General features: G+C 39.8%; 1 protein-coding gene across 2 annotated transcripts in view; it reads left to right on the top strand.

Moving 5' to 3' along the window:
- Positions 1 to 20,361, top strand: part of Fam120c (family with sequence similarity 120C) — a 144,169-nt gene that overhangs the window by 24,509 nt on the left and 99,299 nt on the right. For both annotated transcript variants that reach the window (XM_029554362.1, XM_008849683.3), the window contains exons 2-3: positions 14,465 to 14,711; positions 16,647 to 16,729. In XM_029554362.1, coding sequence (XP_029410222.1) covers positions 14,465 to 14,711; positions 16,647 to 16,729 — 330 coding nt within the window. The remainder of the gene's footprint in view (positions 1 to 14,464; positions 14,712 to 16,646; positions 16,730 to 20,361) is intronic.

The following is a 20,361-nucleotide window of genomic DNA, read 5'->3' on the forward strand; positions in this document are numbered from 1 at the left end:
ATCCCTCTGACCCAATTAGTATAGATCTCAAGGTATGTCTGTTAAACATCCAAGAAGTTTAGTTCCACCATTCTGGCATTTTTAATTACTGTGTGTCTTGCAGATAAATCTTGGGTAATGACCAGTTGGTCTCAAATAAACCTTATCTAGAGATATTTTTCTTGATCTTTTATGTGTATGAGTGTATTGCCTGCATGTATGTGACTGCACCTGTGCTGTGAAATGCCGCGGAGGTCAGAAGAGGGCTTTGGATTCCCCTGGAACTGGAGTTAAGGACGGTTTGTAGCTGCCATGTGGGTGCAGGGAATCGAACCCGGGTCCTCTGCAAGAGCAGTCAGTGCTCTTAACCACTAAGCCATCTCTCCAGCCCCTGCAATGATTTTTTTTTAATGAAAATATTGTCAGGTCAAAAGCCTTTTGTAGGCAGTATTATTAAAGAATTTCTGTTCAGCATAGCAGAAATTAGATCATAGGCATTTGTAAAGACAAATACTGTTGCTTAGAATGTTAAAGATGATTGAATATTCATGGGACATGTTGGGCCAAGATGTTCAATTATTTATGAAGGTTTACAAAGCAGGAGGTTACAAAAGATAGCAAACACTGCCCACATAGCTGCACACTTAGCTAGTGATTTCCTTTTTAAACATATTCTGGGGCTGGAGAGATGGCTCAGCAGTTAAGAGCACTGGCTATTCTTGGTGAGGACCTGAATTCAGTTCCCAGCACCCATACGGCTGTTAACCATCCATAATTCCAGTTCCAGAGGATCTGACACCTCTTCTGACCTCTGCGCATTGCACAACAGGGGTGCACTTACATGCAGGCAATACACTCATGCACATATAAAATTAATAAAGTATTTTTAAAAATTTATGTGTATGTGTGTGCACCTGCTTCTTTGTAAGTGTAGCACGTACATATCATGCCCTCAGAGGCTAGAAGCAGGTGACTGTTGTCAGCTGCCTGATGTGGGTGCTGGGAACTGAACCCAGGTCCTCTGAAAAAGCAGCAAGTCCTCTCCATTGAGTCATTTCTCCAGGCTCCTAGCTAGTGATTCTTAAAGTGTAGTCCTGACCTGCAACAGTGTATCATCTGAAACCTTGTTACAAAGGCAAATTCTCAGAGTGAGATTGAGGGCAGCTTCTTACCCAACAGCCAGTGAGGAACTAAGGCCCCTGACCCTCCAACCTGCAAGGAACTGAATCTGGTCAACAATCATGGGAGTGAGCTTGGAAGTAGAGTGTTGAGGTGACTGCAGCCTTGACAATTGAGCCAGACCTACTAAATCAGAAACCAAAGGGGAGGCTAATAAGTCCATTTTAACAAGGCATCCAGCTGTTGCAGATGCATACTAAGTTTGAGGACTGTACCTAGATATAGTTAATATGTTAACAATTCTGGGGGCTGGGGAGATGGCTCAGTGGTTAAGAGCACTGAGTGCTCTTGCAGAGGACTGGAGTTCAATTCCCAGCACCCACATGGTGGCTAACAACCATCTGTAACTCCAGTTCCAGGGACTCTGACGCCTTCTTCTGACCTCTGTGGGCATTGCACGACATGGGTGCACTTACATACAACCAGGCATAACACTCTTACACATAAAATAAAAATAATAAAATATTTTTTAAAAGATTTTCAGGGCTGGAGAGTTGGCTCAGCAGTTAAAAGCACTGACGACTCTTGCAGAGGACCTAGGTTTGATTCCTAGCATCCACATGGTGGCTAACAACTCTGAGCTACAGTTCCAGGGGAACCTGATGCCCTCTTCTGACCTACATGGACATTACACGACATGGGTGCATTTACATAAATGCAGGCAATACAGTCATACACATAAAATAAAAATAATTTTAATGTAGGGGCTGGAGAGATGGCTCAGCAGTTAAGAGCACTGGCTCCTCTTGCAGAGGACCTGACTGGGTTTGATTATCAGCACCCACATAGCAGCTAACAACTGTCTGTAACTCTGGTTTCAGGGGATCTGAAAGCCTCTTCTGAGTGTATTTATATGCAAGCAATGCACTTGTGTACATAAAATAAAAATAATAAATTTTTAAAAAAGAATTTTGATATAAAGTCAGATGTGATGGTACATGCCTGTAATACTGCACTGACAGGCTGAGGCAGGAGGATTATTGCAAATTTGAGGCCAGCCTAGGCTACACAATTAGGACTGAGCCATTCAGGGCTACATAGCATGATCTTGTCTAAGGAAAACAAAAAGAGAAAAGAAAACTGCAGCCTGTTACAGTTAAATCTAGAAATAACCTGAAATTTGTGTGTTGCCCAAAGGCTTCAATTTTTAAAATTTTAATCTTTAATTTTATCCTTTGCAGTGCCGCAAATCAAACCCTGAGCCTCCGGCAAGTGTTCTGCTAGTGGGCTATAATTCAGCTAAGTCTTGAAAATTGTCATACCAATTGATAAAAGTTAGCAAACATGACCACAGATACGGCCTCTGTAACAGTATCACTGTGGACTTACGAACTTCTTTTTGAAGCAGAAGCACTTTCCAGCGACCTAAACTTAGAGTTGTATCAGGATACACCTTGTGCTAGAAAATTTAAAACGAACCAGGTCAGAAGCTACTAATTAACACTGTGATTCACACCAGTGTTGAATATGTTGCAGGGTGCATTGTTAGGTCCATGTTATAGAAATCTGTATTATTATTTTATGGAGGTTAATTGGCTTATTTGAGCCACAAGTACTCAAGATACTGGAAAAAAAAGAGACATGTTTGACATCCAGAGGTTATTCAGCATACCTATAAAGTCTGAGATAAAATATTTGACCTGTAGTTGACTTTACAACTCCTCTAAATGCTTTGAATACAAGCCTATTTATTATCAGGGCATGGTAGTGCACACCTTTAATCCGGCACTGGGGAGGCAGAAGCAGGTGGATCTCTGTGAGTTTGAATCTAGCCTAGTCTACATAGACAGTTCAGGCCAGTCAAGGCTACATAATAAGATCATGTCTCAAAAAAAAAAAAAAAACCCCAACAAAAACCACAGCATATTTACATACTTATTAGAAGTACCTTCACAAATATTTGATTGTATTATATTTGCTTGTTCTTAGTAAAATTATGCCTGTGGGAAATTTATTTAGCAAGAGATAAGCTGGGTGACTTCCTTTGCTGAAATTGATTCCAAGAAATCAAAGTGATGGCCTGAATTACATTTCCACAATTGTGGTGGTGTTTGTTAAATTCTAGAAAAAGCTCTCCAGTATGTTTTGTGTGTGTCTGTGCATGTGTGTGTGTGTGTGTGTGTGTGTGCATTCATAAATCCGTGGCCTGCCAATTCAGCTAGTCTAGCTAGCCAGGTTGCCCTGGATATCCCATCTCTTCCTCTTAGTGCTGGGATTACAGGCAATTCATCATGCCAGCCTGTTTTTTATTTGGGATCTGGGGATCTGAACTCGTCTTTATGTTTGCATGGCAAGTGCTTTATCCCCTGTGCTCCCATGCCATTTCATCCCCTTCTGACATGTTTTATTTATTTTTTGGGTCTTTTTGAGATATGGTCTTCTGTAGCCCCAGCTGGCCTGGAACTCACTATGTAGACCGGGGTGGCCTTACACTCACAGAGATCTGCCTATCTCTGCCTCCCAAGTGCTGGGATTAAAGGCATGTGCCACCACACCCAGCATGTTTTATTTTATTAAGATGAATGAATAGTATTCAGTTAAGATTCTCAGTGTTCGTCATATGAAAAAGAGCTACAAAGGAGATAATGAATTGCCATGCTCTGACATTGAGGATGAGGTGTGATGTCATGGAATACCAGAATTCTATAAATACCTAATTATAAAACAGTATGTAAGATGTCTTTATATAGGTTGGAGAGATGGCTTAGTGGTTAAGAGAACTGGATGTTCTTGCAGACGATCTGGTTTGATTCCTAACACTCACATGACAGCTAACAACTGTCTGTAACTCCAGTTCCAGGGGAATCCAACACCCTCTTCTGACCTCCGTGGGCATTGCACAACATGGGTGCACTTACAAACATGCAGACAATACACTCATACACATAAAAATAAATAAAAACAATTTTTAAAAAAGATGTCTTTGGAGATGTCTACATTTCTAAACAATTTTCCATTGTGATGTGGGATCATATCCCTCCCACTGAAAAGATTCAAGACTTAGGTTCTGTATTATAGGGCTGGGAAGATAACTTGGAGGTTAAAGCACTGGATTAATAAGTATAAGGCCCTGGGTTTGATCTTCAGCACCACAAGAAAAAAATGTACCTCACACTGTAGTATAAAAACATTAAGACCTGAAGATCTCTTGACACTTAGGGATATCCAGCCTCCTGTTCTAAGTAGAGTAAGTTTTAAAAAATTTAATGATTGAATTTGTCTGGGTTTTTTTTGGTTGTTTTGATTTATTTTATTTTTGAGACAGGGTCTCACTATGTAGCCCTGATTGGCCTTGAACTCACAGAGAGTTCTCCTTCTGCCTCCTGAGTGCTGGGATTAAAGGCATGTGTTGCCCAGCTTTGCTTTTGGTTCTTAACACGACAGAAAGCTTCACCTGGAAAAAAAAGGGCTGAAGTTGAGCAGTCAGAATAAATTGTGGACACTAAAATTGGATACTCAAAAATTTAAATTAGTATCTTAATAGTGTATACAGAACACTGAATCATTATTCTTATATCTCCTGCTTGGTTACATCATTTCATAGAAAAGGCTCTAATATTTCAATTAGAAATTTCATTCTATAGTTGTGAGGCAAGGCTACTTTATCAATATTGCCTTGAGTTGGCTATGCTTTTCTTATTCCACTGTTTTATAAGTTATTCTTTAGCTTTGTGATTATCAGTTTTGTCTCTTAGTGGTTGTTCACTGAAGTCCACAGAGTATAGTGATAAATACTTGCATGAACATAGTTTCAGACTATCCAATGATTAGACTTCAAGTCACATAGAACTTGAAATTGAATGTAAGTCATCCATATTTCTACTTCAAAGCAGACTCAACTAATTCATCCTCCCCCAATTTTTTTTGTCATCTGATTTCTTTTTGCCTTGAAATTAAGAAACTGGTAAAGAAGGTGGACCACAGAACCCTGCCTGAGTCAGAAGTCACTTTGGTGTAATTAACATGGTACAGGGGCCCAACAGAACATGGGACAGGCTGGAGAAAGCCAAGAATTGCAGAGACCAGAAAGCAGTATTGTCTTTGGTTTGAAATTACTTTAAATAATAAGCATTTATTATGCTGTTTCCATGGTCCAGGCCAAAGATACTGATGGCTGTAACAATTATGCCACTAACGGGCTCACAGCATAGTTATTTTTTTATGACCTAGTGCTTATTATATTTATCTGAGAAAAGTGAATGTCTAGTTTTCCAGGTGACTGTATTTGGGAGACAACATACTTGATGTGGAAGAACATTATTTTAAAATCAGAATACACTGGGTTCAAATTCAAGTACAAGTGTGACTTGGGCCAAGTTAATCAAAATTGTCAAGCTTCAGTTTTCTCTGATTAAGGAAAGGAAGGGGAGAATTCATGATGCAACACTTATTTCAACAGGATTACAAGGCTAAACAAGATGTCTTTTTTGTTTGTTTTTAAGTGAGGGCTCACTATGTAGCCCAGGCTGACCTTGAACTCACTATGTATCCCAGGTCCAGACTACCCTCAAATTTGAGGCAATCCTCCATCCTCAGCCTCCTGGGTGCTGGGCTTACAGATGTGTACTACCATGCTCAGCTAATATATGCTTAAAATTGACTAGCCTAGAGTCTATCTTGAAGTATATCTTTATGACATCAGCTCCATGAGAGTAGGACTTTTAAAAATTGTTTGTTTTTATGTGTATAAGTGTATTGCCTACATGTATGTAAGTGCACCCATGTTGTGCAATGCCCTCAGAGGTCAGAAGAGGGTGTCGGATCCCTTGGTACAGATGGTTGCTAGCTGCCATATGGGTGTTGAGAATCGAACCTGGGTCCTCTGCAAGAGCAGCCAGTGCTCTTAACTGCTGAGCTGTATCTCCAGCCCAAGATCAGGAATTTTAAAATATCTTTTGTTCACTGATGTATCAGTATGCATAGATCATGCCTGATGTATTAAATAATGGTTGAATTGGCTCTTGAAGCTTAAGTATCACAGTGAAATATGCATGTTTCACTTCGTTATCAAAGTATAGAGTAAATAGTGACTTGAGACTATCTTGAGTACAGCAGCTGTGTGGGAAATCCATCGGTTTCCCTGCTTTTCTGTGGTTTGGAGCAGAACTGCAGTAACTTCATGAAATTTCTTTTGGAAACCACATACAAAATCTGTAGTCATCTTTCCGACAGCATTGCTTTTGGATAAGGATCCTGATGGAAAAGTCAAACAAAATTTACTATCTCACTTAGGTTTCATTCTGTTTGATGGTGAAACCCTTCCTACTGTTATGTAAGGCCATTAATCCTGCATGCCAGTGTTTTCAGTCAGTATTTTGAAGTATTTGCGTAATATGTTCCATGATCATTGGCAGAATGAATTTTCTATGAAGTCTATAATCTATCTAATCTAAAACATTTTCATCACCAACTCTATGGCTGTGACAATTATCATCTCACTCATCATTTGCCTAATCTTCATCGATCAGCTATCATTGCTAACATCTGAGGAATGGTATGTAAAACAATATTTCTTTTTTTTTTTAGACAGGTCTCATTGTGCATCCCTGGTTGGCCTTAAACTCACAGAGATCTGCCTGCCTCTGCTGCCCAGTAGTAAGATTAAAGGCACGCACCCCCACACCTGGCCCAGTATGTGTCCTTAACATAGCAGCTGTAGTCTTAGAGAGGGTCTTGTTCACTTCAAGGGCAGGCTAGTGCTGCATAGTTTCTTCACACTTTAGACTTAGCTGTAATGTTGCTTCTAAGTAAGGGTGAAAATTCTTTGAAACACTACTTGCAATCTGGGTGAGTGATTTTAGGAGCAGATCATCTTTCTGGTAGCATGAGTCATTTAAAGCCTATAAATCCAGGTAACAAATCTGCACAATTTTTGAACAGTAATATGTGTTCATTTGCAATCAATGTCCTGATCAATGCATATTCCTGGTCTTTCATACACTAAACTAAGATCCATTTGATGATATCTGAATAGTGCTACTATAAATTCCCCCAAATTCCAGAAAAGTTCCAAAATATGTGAAGCACAGCATCTTACAGGCCTATGGTTTTGAGACCTGACTGAATAAAAAAGGAACTTCAAACCTTCCTAACTCGTTTGTTAAGTTCATGGCTAATTCTGCAGCAATGTCACACTTTTTTTGCCTTTGTGCTAGATTGTTTCCATCTGAATATCTGAACATGTGACAGAAGAGTTGGATAGGCTTTTTCAAATGTATATGGCAAAAGATGTCTTAGGAGGACAGCAGCCATTTGTCTAGCCTGTTCTGCAGCTGTTGTATTTCTGATGGCTCGTAAGAGGGATGAAATCTGATGGGCCTGGGATGTTCTCATAGGCTTCCTCCATCCATTTTGCCACTGAGCAAGTTTCCCAGGAACAGGTAGAACTGTTGCTGCTCTACAGAGGTGACCTCCTTTGTGCTAGACCTGAGAAAGATGGAGGGAGTCTGTCCCTCTCTGTCTCTGTCTCTGTCTCTGTCTCTCTCTCTCTCTCTCTCTCTCTCTCTCTCTCTCTCTCTCTCTCTCTCTCTCTCTCTCTCTCTCTCTCTCTCTCTCTCTCTCTCTCTCTCTCTCTCTCTCTCTCTCTCTCTCTCTCTCTCTCTCTCTCTCTCTCTCTCTCTCTCTCTCTCTCTCTCTCTCTCTCTCTCTCTCTCTCTCTCTCTGTGTGTGTGTGTGTATGCATGTGCCATGGTTTGAGTGTGGAGGTCAGAGGACAGATCTGTGGAGTTGGAGCCATCTTGGTGGCTTTTATTTTATTTGTTATTTTATTATGAGACAGGGTCTCCCTGTAGCCACAGCTGGCCTAGAACTTGTTTTGTAGATCAGTCTGGCTTTGATCTCACAGATATCCACCTGCCTCTGCCTCCCAAGTGCTTGGATTAAAGGTATGCAGCACCATGCCCAGCCTTCGTTTCTTATTTTTAATAGCAAATATTCTTCTAATAAATCTCTGCCCTTCAAATAGATCAGTGGTAGTATGCTTGCCTAGCTTGTGTGAGGCCCTCAAGACAATTCCTAGAAAAAAAAAAACTTCTGAAAGCCAAAACGTAAAAGGTAAAAAGTGAGGAAGATGAGCTCAGATTGAAGTCAAAGTAGCAATGCTGATCCTCTCTGTGTATTTGATCCAATCTCCACCTGTTGAAATCCTGCTTTAAAAATCATTGTTTTAGACTATTTGTGGTTGGAAATAAAACATCAGATTTTTCCTAGAGAGCTGTCTTCCCCTGAGTTTTAGAGGTAGGGGTCATTTCCTAAGAAAGACATTACTCTATAGATCTGTGTTCATAGTACCCTGTGTTCATAATTTCACATTGATTTTGTGCCGTTACCTGTGCAGTCTGCATCCTGACACCTGATGGACTGCAGTTCGTATTCATTGGACTAAACAGTGTACCATCAATTAAAACTATAGACAGTTGTTCAGAATTTCATGTCTCACTTTGTTTAAAACAAATGTGCTGCTTTTCTGATTCATTCTCTGAGTATGTTATAGTTTAATCTCCCATGAATCATTTTTTAATAGAAGTTTGCAAAGCCAGCAACTAAAGTGGACCAGTTTGTGTTAGGCACTGGAAGACCTTGAATTTAGAGGTGGTAACACTGATGATAAATTTTCAAATAGAGCCAGGATGCTATTCTGAGGCTCATTGTGGCCAGAAGTCTATCTCCTCTTATAATGGTCAGGATTTAATGATCACATTCCATTTTAAATTGTCTTTTGCGTGCCTCCCAGCACTTGGAAGGCAGAGGCAGGCAGATCTCTGTAAGTTCAGTGCCAGCCTGGTCTACATAGTGAGTTCCAGGGCAGCTGGGGCTACAGGGAGATCCTGTCTCAAAAACACCAAAAAAATTGCATTTTGCTAGCAGTAAATTGCCATGCTGTGTGACCTGACTAGAAAACAACTTCTTAAATTTGCCACAGCATGAATATCATCTTGGGTTCTTGATAAAAATAGATTTGTAAGCATGGGCCACCATACCCAGCTTGAAAAAAAAATTTTCCCCTGTAGTAGGCAAGTGTCACACCACTAAGCTATATCCCAAGACCTAGTCATAGTTTTCATTTTTGAGGGTCTCAATAAGTTGCCCAGATTAACCTTGAATTTGCTTTGTAGTCCAAGCAGATTTTGAACTTGTGATCCTCCTACCTCAGTCTTCCAAGTAAGTGGTATTAAAGATCTGTACCACTAGGCCAGGAAAAATAATTATTGAAGGGCAGTTTAAAGAGCTTCTTGGGCTTTGTGGACAGAGCTAAATTTGAATCCAAGCTCTACTTTTCAAAAATAGAGATATAATTCACTTACCGTAAATGCACCATTTTAAAGTGTGTGGGTTGGTACATTCACAGTGGGGCAGCTATTTTTACTATTTCAGTTCCAGATCACTTTTATAACCTCTAAAGGAAACCCAGTGCCCATTAACAGTCACTGTCTGTTTTCCCTTTCCCTTAATTCCAAGCAATCATTAGTCTTTTTTTTTCCATCTCAATGGATTTGTCTTTTCTTGACATTGATAGTTAGCTTTGTGTCTGGCCTAGTTCACTTGTATAATGTTTTCTTTTATTCCTGTTTTATTGTTGTTTAGATATTTTATCTCGATACGTAGCCCAGGCTAGCCTCAAACTCATGATCCAGCTACAGCTTCATTTGTGTTGTAGGATTACAGGTGTGCACTGCTGTACTCAGCCTTAGCATGTTTCCATGCTACTTTGTGGCATGTTACTTTGTAGCATGAATCCATACTTTATTTTATGGCCGAATAATACTCCTTTGTATAGATGTACTACATTTTGTTTATTTACTCATCAATTGATGGATATTTGGGCTGTTCCTCCTTCGTGGCTATTCTGAATAAGGTTATTGTGAATATTCATGTACTAGTTTATGGGTACCACATTCATGGAGGAGACTGTAGAGGCTAGAAGAGGACATCAGATACCCTGGAACTGGAGTCACAAGTGGTTGTGAGCTGCCATGTAGGTACTGGGAATGGAACCCAGGTCCTCTGTAAGAGTAGTGAGTGTTCTTATTCTTAACTACTGTGAGCCATCTCTCCAGCCCCGTTTTCAGTTCTTTTGAGTATATCTTGCAATGGAATTAGTAGATTAAGAGATAATTGTTTAGTCATTTGAGGTGGCTGTATCACTTTACATTTCTCTCTCCTCCCTCTCAGGTGCTAGAATTATAGCATGTACCGCCAGACATAGACCAGGCTGGCTTTGAACTCAGGGTTCTCCTGCCCTTGCCTCCTGAATGCTGGTATTATAGGCATGTGCCAGCATGCTTGGCTTGAGCATTCCAGTTTCTCTATATCTTTGCCAGTATTAATTTTCCATTTTTTTCAAATTATAGCCATTCTGTTAACTTGTTTCTCATTATGGTTTTGATTGGCGTGTGTAATGACTAATAATATTGAACCTCTCTTCATATGCTAAATTGGCCAGCTTCTGTTTTTAGCTCTGTGACTTTGGTTAAGTCCTGTAAACTCTGAGGCTCATTAATCCATTATCTATAAAATGGAGATTCATTAATGTCCTCCATATCTGTGGCTTTCTATAGTTTTTACAGTTTCCTGTGATCAATCAAGGTTAAAAAATATTAAATAGAAAATTCTAGTAATAAGTGATTAATAAGTTTTAAAATGCACACAGTTTGAAGTAGCCTGATGAAATTTCATGCCATACGACCCTGGGTGTGAGTCATCCCTTATCCATTCTGTCTGCACTATGTATGACACCTAGTCACTCAGCTGTCCTTTTATCCGGCTGAAACTTTTGGTATTGCAGTGCTTGAGCTCAAGTAAACTTTATTTTACTTACTAATAGCTCTAATGCACAACAGTTATGATTCTACCAATTTAGATATGTTGAAGAGAAGCAGTAAACTGCCTTCCTTAAGTGAAAATGTGAAAGTTCTCAATAAAGAAAGGAAAAAAATAATATGCTAAAGTTGCTGAGCTCTAGTGTCAGATTGAAGCTTCTTTTATTGTTGCTGTTTGTTTGAGACAGGGTTTCATGTAGTCTAGGCTGGCCTTGAACTCCTGACCCTCCAGCCCACTCCTAAGCACTTAGATTCTAGGCATGCTCTACTGTGCCTAGTGAGAATTACTCTTCTAGCTATGAAATTGTTTACAAGGAAAAAGAAAATTTAGCTTATTTTACTGTTGCGTCTCAAAGCAGGATAAGTGCTTATTTAAGATGGAAAGGCATTAAGGTATGAGAGTGTATGTGTGTGTGTTTATGTGTGTGTGTGTGTGTGTGTGTGTGTGTGTGTGTGTGTGTGTGTGTGTGTGTGTGTGTTTAGGAAAAAAAGCATATAGATGCCAAGTTTGGAACCATTAACCATTTTGCTTTTATTAAAGCCTCATAATGTTATTGTGTTATTATATATGTATAATAGTGTTATTATTGCCTCATAATGTTATTTCAAGGTTAGTAGATGTGAGGTGGGTTTTAACAGTGCCTGATACATAGTAGGTACTTAATTAATGACTATTATTACTTTACTGCCTGAGATGTGGTTAACCTGCAACCCAGACAGAGGCCATTCACCTATCATACATGAAGCCTCAGGTTCAATCCCTAAAAAAAACAAAGAACACAAAAAAATCATTAGTCTTTCCCCTGGCATGGTGGCATGAAATTATAGTCCAAGCTATTCAGGAGACAGAGGCAGGAGGATCACTTGAACCAGGGAGTTTGAAGTCAGCCTGGGCAAAGTAGCAATATTCGGTGTGTCTTCCCCTCCCCTGCCAAGAAAAATCTTTCTGGAGTGGAAATCACTTGGATTGTGGGGCAGTCGGCTTCAGACTAACTAAAGGTTATGTGTCATAGAAAGAACATGGATACAGTCTGATCCAGGTTGCTGTCTTCCAGGTCTGTGGCTCTGAGCACATACTTCCAATTCTCAATTTCCTCAACTATAAAATAGAACTTAGAATGCCTGATGATTGAGTTGTGGGGATGCAAGAGTCTAGATCATACTTGGCACTGTCCTGATACAAGGTAGATAGATGCTGAACCAGAAAGTTGTATGATAGGTGTGCTGGAAACTATCATCATGGGACTGCATAAGATAGTTCTATTCTGACACATCTGGAGTTAATCATACCTGTAGGTATAAATATGTTATAATATTTTCTGGTTCCTTTGCCTGAATATAAAAGTAATACTAACTTTCTTTTACTTTTTTGCTTATTAGTGTTTCTGCCTTTATGTGACTTAGTATGTGATATGACTGCCAATAGTGACTAAACTCTTTGTAGCAAAAGTTTAATGTATTAAAACCTCTGTTAGACTCCAGAAAACTGTTACTTTGCAAGTTAAGTGAAAAATTGGTTAGTTGACTTCAACATTATCAAGATCATAGGCTGCAGAACCAAAGTCTGTGCTTTTCTTTTTCTAGCTATATGACCTTGAAGAGAAAGTAAATGGTCCCATAAAGTTTTGTAAGTATTTTTTTTTTGTCTTTTTGAGACAGGGTCTCCCTGTAGCCCCAGCTGTCCTGGAACTTGCTATGTAGACCAGGCTGGCCTCAAACTCATAAAGATCCACCTGCCTCTGCCTCCCAGGTGCTGGGATTTAAGGCAAGGTTTTGTAAGTATTAAACAAGTTAATGTATATACAGTACTTGGAACTTTGCTTTACATAGCATACAGTCATCATCTGTTAGTTATTGTTATAAATATTTCTTTGTACCAGGACTTATGTGGGAGCCACAGGGATAAAGTCTCTGTGCTCAAAGAACTTAGTCTGATGGAGCAAGTATACAAATGACTTTGATACGCTTTAAGTGCACTGAAAATAGAGCATTGTGTAGGAAGTGTAACTAAGAACCAGTCTCTTTAAAAAACAATAGCTCTGTTTATGAATGTACCTGGTACCAATGGCTTTGGGTATTCTGGAGTCCATTTAGCCTGAGTGAATCTTGCCTAGCACTCACTAACTATACAGCTTCGGGGGAAGTCAACCTTTTTATTTATTTATTTTTATTTTTTGTGTATGAGTGTTATGCCTGCATGCGTGTAAGTGTACCCATATCGTGCAATGCCCAAGGAGGACAGAAGAGGATGTTGGTTCCTCTGGAACTGGAGTTATAGATGGTTGTTAGCCGCCATGTAGGTGCTGGGATTTGAACTTCTGCAAGAACAGCCAGTGATCTTAACTGCTGAGCCATCTCCCCAGGCCACACGTCAACATTTTGCAGCCTCAGTTTCTCAGTTTTTCTTGAGACAGAATCTCACTATGTAGAGTAGGCTGGCCTCAGACTCACAGTGCTTCACCTGCCTCTGCCTCCTGAGGATTTAGGGTGGGATTAAAGGTGTGTGCCATCACACTGTTCTGTTTCCCAGTTTTAAAATAGGGTAAAGGTTCTGATCTCTGTCTATTGGAAGTAACCTGTCTGGGTTCCCTGTTAGAAACTTTCTTTTTGGAAATACCATGTTGTTTAGTAAGGTGCTTCTAATTTAAAAAGTAAGAATTTAGAGAGAAGGGGCTGGGGAAGAAGAGCTGGACCTAGGTTTGGTTTCCAGCACCCATATCAGGTGGCTCACAACTGCCTGTAACTCCAGTTTGGTGAAATCTGACACCCCATTCTGGCCTCAGCTGGCATCTGCACTCATGTCTACATGCCCATACACAGACACACACATACAATAAATTAACTAATCTTTAGAAAAATAGATGAACTAAGATTTTTTTTGTCTGTTTCCATTTGTATATACCTTGCCATTGTTGTTGTCATAATAAAATTACAGAGATTGAATTTGCACAGCACGTAGATGTTTAGCAGTAAATGTTAGCTTGGCAGGAAGTAATAGTTTTAGCATTTTTTCTACAAAGAGCTCTGCTGTTATGGTTTCAAGTAAAAACAAATAATATGCCAAGCATGGTGGCACATGCCTTTAACCAGCACTCAGGAGGCAGAGGCAGGCAGACCTCTGAGTTGAAAGCCAGCGTGGTCTACATAGTGAGTTCCAGGTCAGCTGGGGCTATAGGGAGACCCTGTCTCAAAAAGACAAAAAAAAAAAAAAAAAAAAAAAAAAAAAAAACCCAAAACACAAATATGTAGTGTTGACTACTGAAAGACTTTGCATTGAGTGAACAAGTATGTACAGTGTTGCTTTACTTACAGGCATAATCAAGTTCTAAGCTAATAGAGGGTTTTTGCTTGTTTTGTTAACAATATTCTGTTCCATCACATATAATCTTAAATTTCATCCTTATAAACTAAGTACTAACCTTCCTGACCTCTAACAAAACCTAGATCAGTTTCTGTGGCATAACATGTTCTTTTTTCTTCTTTCCTAGGTCTTTCAAAGCCTTGAAGACCACCATTTGGAAGTGGTGGCTTTTTTCAGGGAAAATGGCTTCCATGGTCTTCTTGCTCATGACTCCGAGTATGCGCTCTACAATATCCCCTCTTACTACAGTTCCCATGCTCTAAAGCTGAGCTGGAATGGGAAGAACCTCACTACCAATCAGTTCCTGATGCAGGAAGTGGCCAAGCAGCTGGGCTTGAAGCGAATGAATTTTCCCATATTTGCTGCACTGCTAGGTAGGTACTTCGAAGCAGGTGGTCCAGGGATTGGTCAAGTTTCTTCCTGCGTTGTTGAGATATGAGGACTAGAGTGATTTAGGCTATCATTATTGGTTTTTCCTTTTTACAGTCCTCATGCCTAGATGGGGGATGTAGTTCAGCTGGTAGAGTGCTTGCCTAGCATGCACTCAGTCCCAGATTCAATCCCAGCACCACATAAATGGGGTATGGTGGTACAGGCCTTTAAGCCTAGCACTTAGGAGGTAGAAGCAGGAAGATAAGAAATTCGAGGCTATCCTTGGGTATACATAGTCAAGGCCAGTCTGGGCTGCATGAGAAAGACCCTGTCTCAAAACAAAAATAAAGCATGAAGTTCTTAGAGCAAGTGCTGCTGCGGAAAAGTGAGTAGGCAGTTGAGGATCTTAGCAAGTCATCCTAAAAATTCATATGCTCCGAACTTACTGACTTATTATAAGAATGGAAACATAAAAACAGAAGTTATGAGCATAAGACCATCTTGGGAACTGCTGCAGGATATTTCAGAACATAGTTTTAATTCACCTAAAACTTTTGGTACATTCTATAAATTCTACGAAGAGCACTGTCTTCAGCCTAATGTTTTACTGGTCCTAGACCATTTTGCTTCCCCACCCAGATTATTAGCATTTTCCCAAATCATTTAGATCAGGAACACAAATTGTTGAGTATGTGTTTGTTTCTTTTGGACTATTTTATTATGAAGGTTTCCAAAAAAACATTCAGCAAAATTGAATTTGCAGTGAAAACTCTATATCCAGCACTTGTATTCTTCCATTAACATTTCCATCAATATATTTATTTTCTGGTGGGTTTTTTTGGTCTTTTTGAGACAGGGTCTTCCTGTCCCTGTAACTCCAGCTAGCCTCAAACTCACAGAGATTGACCTGCCTCTGCCTCCCAAGTGCTGGGATTAAAGGCGTGAGCCACCATGCCCGGCTTCTTTTAATTTTCTTTTTGATACAGGGTTTCACTGTATAGCCTAGACTGGTTTTACTCACAAGATCCTCCTGCCTTAGCCTTCTGAGTTCTGAGATTCCAGGCCTGTGTCATCACACCTAGCTTTCAGTCTTTATTTTAAAGATGTATTTCAAAGTAAAGTGCAGAGTTGATGCTGTTTTGAATTGGTTTGCCAAGTACTGGCAGGACGAAGATTGAAAGGCTATCTCAAGTGTGACCTCTGCTCTATAAGAACAAAGACTATGAGTTTGGATAACCTAATTGAATTGGTACCAGTTTTGGAATTAGGTTTTGTGCAAATTACTGAAGTCATGCTTTACTTCCCTGGTTCAGTTTCCTCATCTGAAAAATGAAAATAATAATGTCCCATGGTGTTATTAATGAGATTAAGTGAGATGAGATATGTAAATTGCTCCGTACTTGACAAGCAGCCAGTAATTTGATGTTAGAAAAGGCAGCATGACTAGGTAATAGGTAATTACCTATTATAATGAGTAAAAGCATGGCCTTTGGAGTTAGACAGTCCTAACTTTTCCCCCTGATGTAGGCCTACCTTGGGCCAAGCCACCAAATGTCTGAATCTCAGTTTCCTTGTCTGTAAAATTGAGATAAAACTATGTGCAGGATCATTATAAATATGATTCATGTACTATACATGGTACAAAGTACGTTATCAGCATTTAGATAGCTGCTGTGATTAAGAATATAGGCCTGTCCAGGCATGGTGGTGCATACCTTTAATCCTAGCACTTGGGAGGCAGAGGTAGGCAGATCTGTGAATTCAAGGTCAGCCTGGTCCTACATAGTGAGTTCCAGGTGAGCTGGAGCTATGTAATGAAACAAAGAATATGGGCTTGTGTGACGTGCTCAGTTATTTTCCCTACCAGGATTCTTTTTATGGCCTAAGGATTTACAAAAACATTTGTATAGTGAATAAATGACATATATACTTTATAGGTAACCACATTCTACCAGATGAGGACCTGGCTGCCTTTCACTGGAGCCTTCTGGGACCAGAACATCCACTTGCATCACTTAAGGTAATATGTCCCATTTTGTCATTGTACAGATTAGAGAACATCAGATTTTGACTGAACTTGGATGGAGTGGAATAATTTATTACATTTGAAATATTTTACATATAACTAAAAATTTGTTTTGATGATACCTTAAGAATTCATATAAACTTGTGAAGAAAATACTAATACCTCAGTAATAAAAAAGTGAATGAAAGAATCAGAAAATTCACAAAGGAGGAAATAGAGTGGCTAATAATCTGACTAGATGTTTGACCTCATTAATGATCAGACATGTACATTAAATGAACAGTGTGGTAATTTTTGCTAAAAGTTTAATATTGAAAAATCAATATTACCTTGTGCCTTCTTAACACTCTGGTAATAGTGTAAATTTGTAATCATACTTCATTTTTTTCAAAGGCAACCATCCATAACTCCAGTTCCAGGGGCTCCAAGGCCCTCTTCTGACCTCGCAGGCAATGCACAACATGGGTGCACTTACATACACCCAGGCAATACAGTTATACATATAAATTAAAAATTTTTTAATTTATGTAATATACAGAGGACCTTTATATCCTGATCTGAACTAACCACAAAAAGGCCTTTTTGAAACCATCAGGGAAGTTGTAAAGTGGGTTAGCTATTAAGATATAACAGGCCAGGGTGAGGGCACTTGGCACCAAGCCTGATGATCAGAGTTGGATCTTTGGAACATACGTGGTGGAAGGAGAGAACCAACTATGCAAGTTGCTCTCTGGCCTCCACACAAGCACTGTGCCACGTGCATACACAGACACACAGACACACAGACACACACACACACACACACACACACACACACACACACACAATCAGTCAATCAATGTAAACTTATTTTTCCAGGAAAAAAAAGATGATACCAAGAAATTAGCTTTAATTTTGTTAGGAGTGACAATGTCAGTATACATATGTTAGGAAATACTGAGCATTTTAGAGATGTGCACAAAGAGTGTGGGAATGAAATAACTTGGTTTGGCATTTGTTTAAAATCATATTGGTAATAAAAGCAAGAATGGAAAAATCTTGATTAGATCTGAATAATATAAGAAAACGGTACATAATTGTATCATTACATTGTTTTTCCTGTGTTTGTAATGTTCGAAATATTTAAAAGAGAAAGTTTTTGATGCTGTTTGGAAACATGGATTTTTGTTGTCTCTTTTACAATTTTATAGTATAAGCTTCTTCACACTGACTGTAATTATTGAGCCAAATGGTATATATTTTCTAAAAGTTTTTGATAGAAGTCATTTTGCGAAAATGTTGTATCATTTACTTCTTAAAAAAACAGTTACTACATACTAGGTGCCAGGCACTGTCCTAAGGCACCAGGGACACAGCAGTGAACACCAAAGACAAAAACTCTGCCTTTCATGGCAGTGCCTATCTAGGATAAGTGTATTGGGATACGGTGATAAAAGCTCTGGGGAAAACCTAAATATAGGAGGCACTAGAGAATGCAAGCACATTTGTGTGTGCATGTGTGGACATATGCACATACAATTTTAAGTAGTGGGATCAGGAAAGGCCTCATTGAGAAAATGACATTTGACAAAACCTCTAGGAGTGAGTAAATGGCCATGTGAGGGGAAAAGGCATTCCAAGTAAAGAGAATAAAGGTTCTAAGGGGTAAGGAAGTATAGGGGTTTTCAGGCTGTGGGAAGGAGTGAATGAGTGATATTTTGAATGAGAGATTTTAAAAAATTTTATTTTACATGTATGAGTGTATTGCCTGCATGTATATGAGTGTGCCCGTGTGATGCCTCGGACGTCAGAAGAGGGCTTTGGATTCTCCTGGAACTGGAGTTAAGGACAGTTCGTAGCTGCCATGTGGGTACTGGGAATTGAACCCAGGTCCTCTGCAAGAGCAGTCAGTGCTCTGAACTGCTGAGCCATCTCTCCAGCCCCATATTGTATAATTTTTTAAAAACAGGATCTCAGTATGTAGTCCTGGCTAGCCTGAAACTATGTAGACCAGGCTAGCTTGAACTCATAGCCTGCCTGTCTCTTTAGTGCTGGGCTTAAAGACATGCACTGTTACCCCTATCATTATTTAAGATTTTATTTTTACTTTTTTTTTTTTTTGGTCTTTTTGAGACAGGGTCTCCCTGTAACCCCAGCTGTCCTGGAACTCACTATGTAGACCAGGCTGGCCTTGAACTCATAAAGATCCACCTGCCTCTGCTTCCTGAGTGCTGGGATTAAAGGCGTGCGCCACCACGCCCGGCCCTATTTTTACTTTTTTAAAGTTGTATTTGTGTGGGTGTATGTGCACATGAGCGCTATGCCCAAGGAAGCAGGCCAATTACAGGAGGTTGTGAACCGCCAGATATGGGTACTAGAAACCGAACTCAGGCCCTCGGGAAGAGCATTAAGTGCTCTTAACTGCTGAGTCATCTGTCCAGCTTCCCCCCTTCCTATCATTTTTATAATCTTTTTGAGACAGAGTTTCCCTGTAGCCTCAGCTGCCCTGGAACTCACTATGTGGACAAGGGTGGCCTTGAACTCAGAGATCTGCCTGCCTCTACCTCCCAGTGCTGGGACTAAAGGTCTGCGCTGCCTTACCCGGCCCATCATTATTTTTAATTAAAAATTTTTTGTTTGGGGCTGGAGAGATGTCTCAGTGGTTAAGAGTACTGGCTGGTCTTGCAGAGGACCCAGGTTGTATTCCCAGCACCTGCATGGCGGCTAACAACTGTCTGGAACTCCAGTTCCAGGGAATCCGACACCCTCTTCTGACCTCTGTGGGCATTTCATGACACAGGTACACTTATATACATGCAGGCAGTATACTCATACACATAAAATAGAAATAAATAAATAAAATATTTCAAAATATTGTATGTGTGAGTATTTGTGTGGTATATTCACATGTGTGTGCAGGTGCACTCCTAGAGGCCAGAGGAGGATATCAGGTGTCCTGCTCTATAACTGTCCACTGTATTCCTTTAATACAGAGTCTCTTACTAAATCTGGAGTTAAGTTGGCAACCATTAAGCCGTAGCAATCCTCCTGTCTACACCATCCCACAACTCTGGGATTACAGGTGTGTGTGACCATGCCCAACTTTTTATGTGGGTGTGAGGATTCAAACTCAGGTCCTCATGCTTGTGTAACAGTCACTGTTACCCACTGAGCCATCTCCCCAGCCCCCATAATTATTTAAAGAGGCAGAGCTATGCAAATATTAGAAGAAAACGTAGTAACTTTTGTGAACTTGGATTAGGTTAATGGTCTTGTATAGGAATCCCAAAATGCAAAAGCCAAAAAGCCAGAAGAATTACTCTTCCTTAAAGTGAAAGTGGGTTTTTTTGTTTTTGTTTGTTTTTGGTTTTGTTTCTGTTTTTTGTCATTTGAAACGGGGTCTCCTTGTAGCTCCAGCTGGCCTAGAACTCACTATGTAGACCAGGCTGGCCTTGGACTCACAGAGATCCGTCTGCCTCTGCCTCAAAAGTGCTGGGATTAAAGGTGTGTGTCACCATGCCCAGCTGTGAAAGTGTTTTTGAAAATTCAAAGGCAGGCCTTCAAATTGTAAAGCAGAATATAGAAACTGGTACTTTTGGAAAATTCTTTTTAATTTTAAATTTATTATCGACTTGATACATAACATA

The sequence above is a fragment of the Nannospalax galili genome, unplaced genomic scaffold (genome assembly GCF_000622305.1).
Source record: "Nannospalax galili isolate Female #2095 unplaced genomic scaffold, S.galili_v1.0 scaffold225, whole genome shotgun sequence".
Taxonomy (NCBI): Eukaryota; Metazoa; Chordata; class Mammalia; order Rodentia; family Spalacidae; genus Nannospalax; species Nannospalax galili.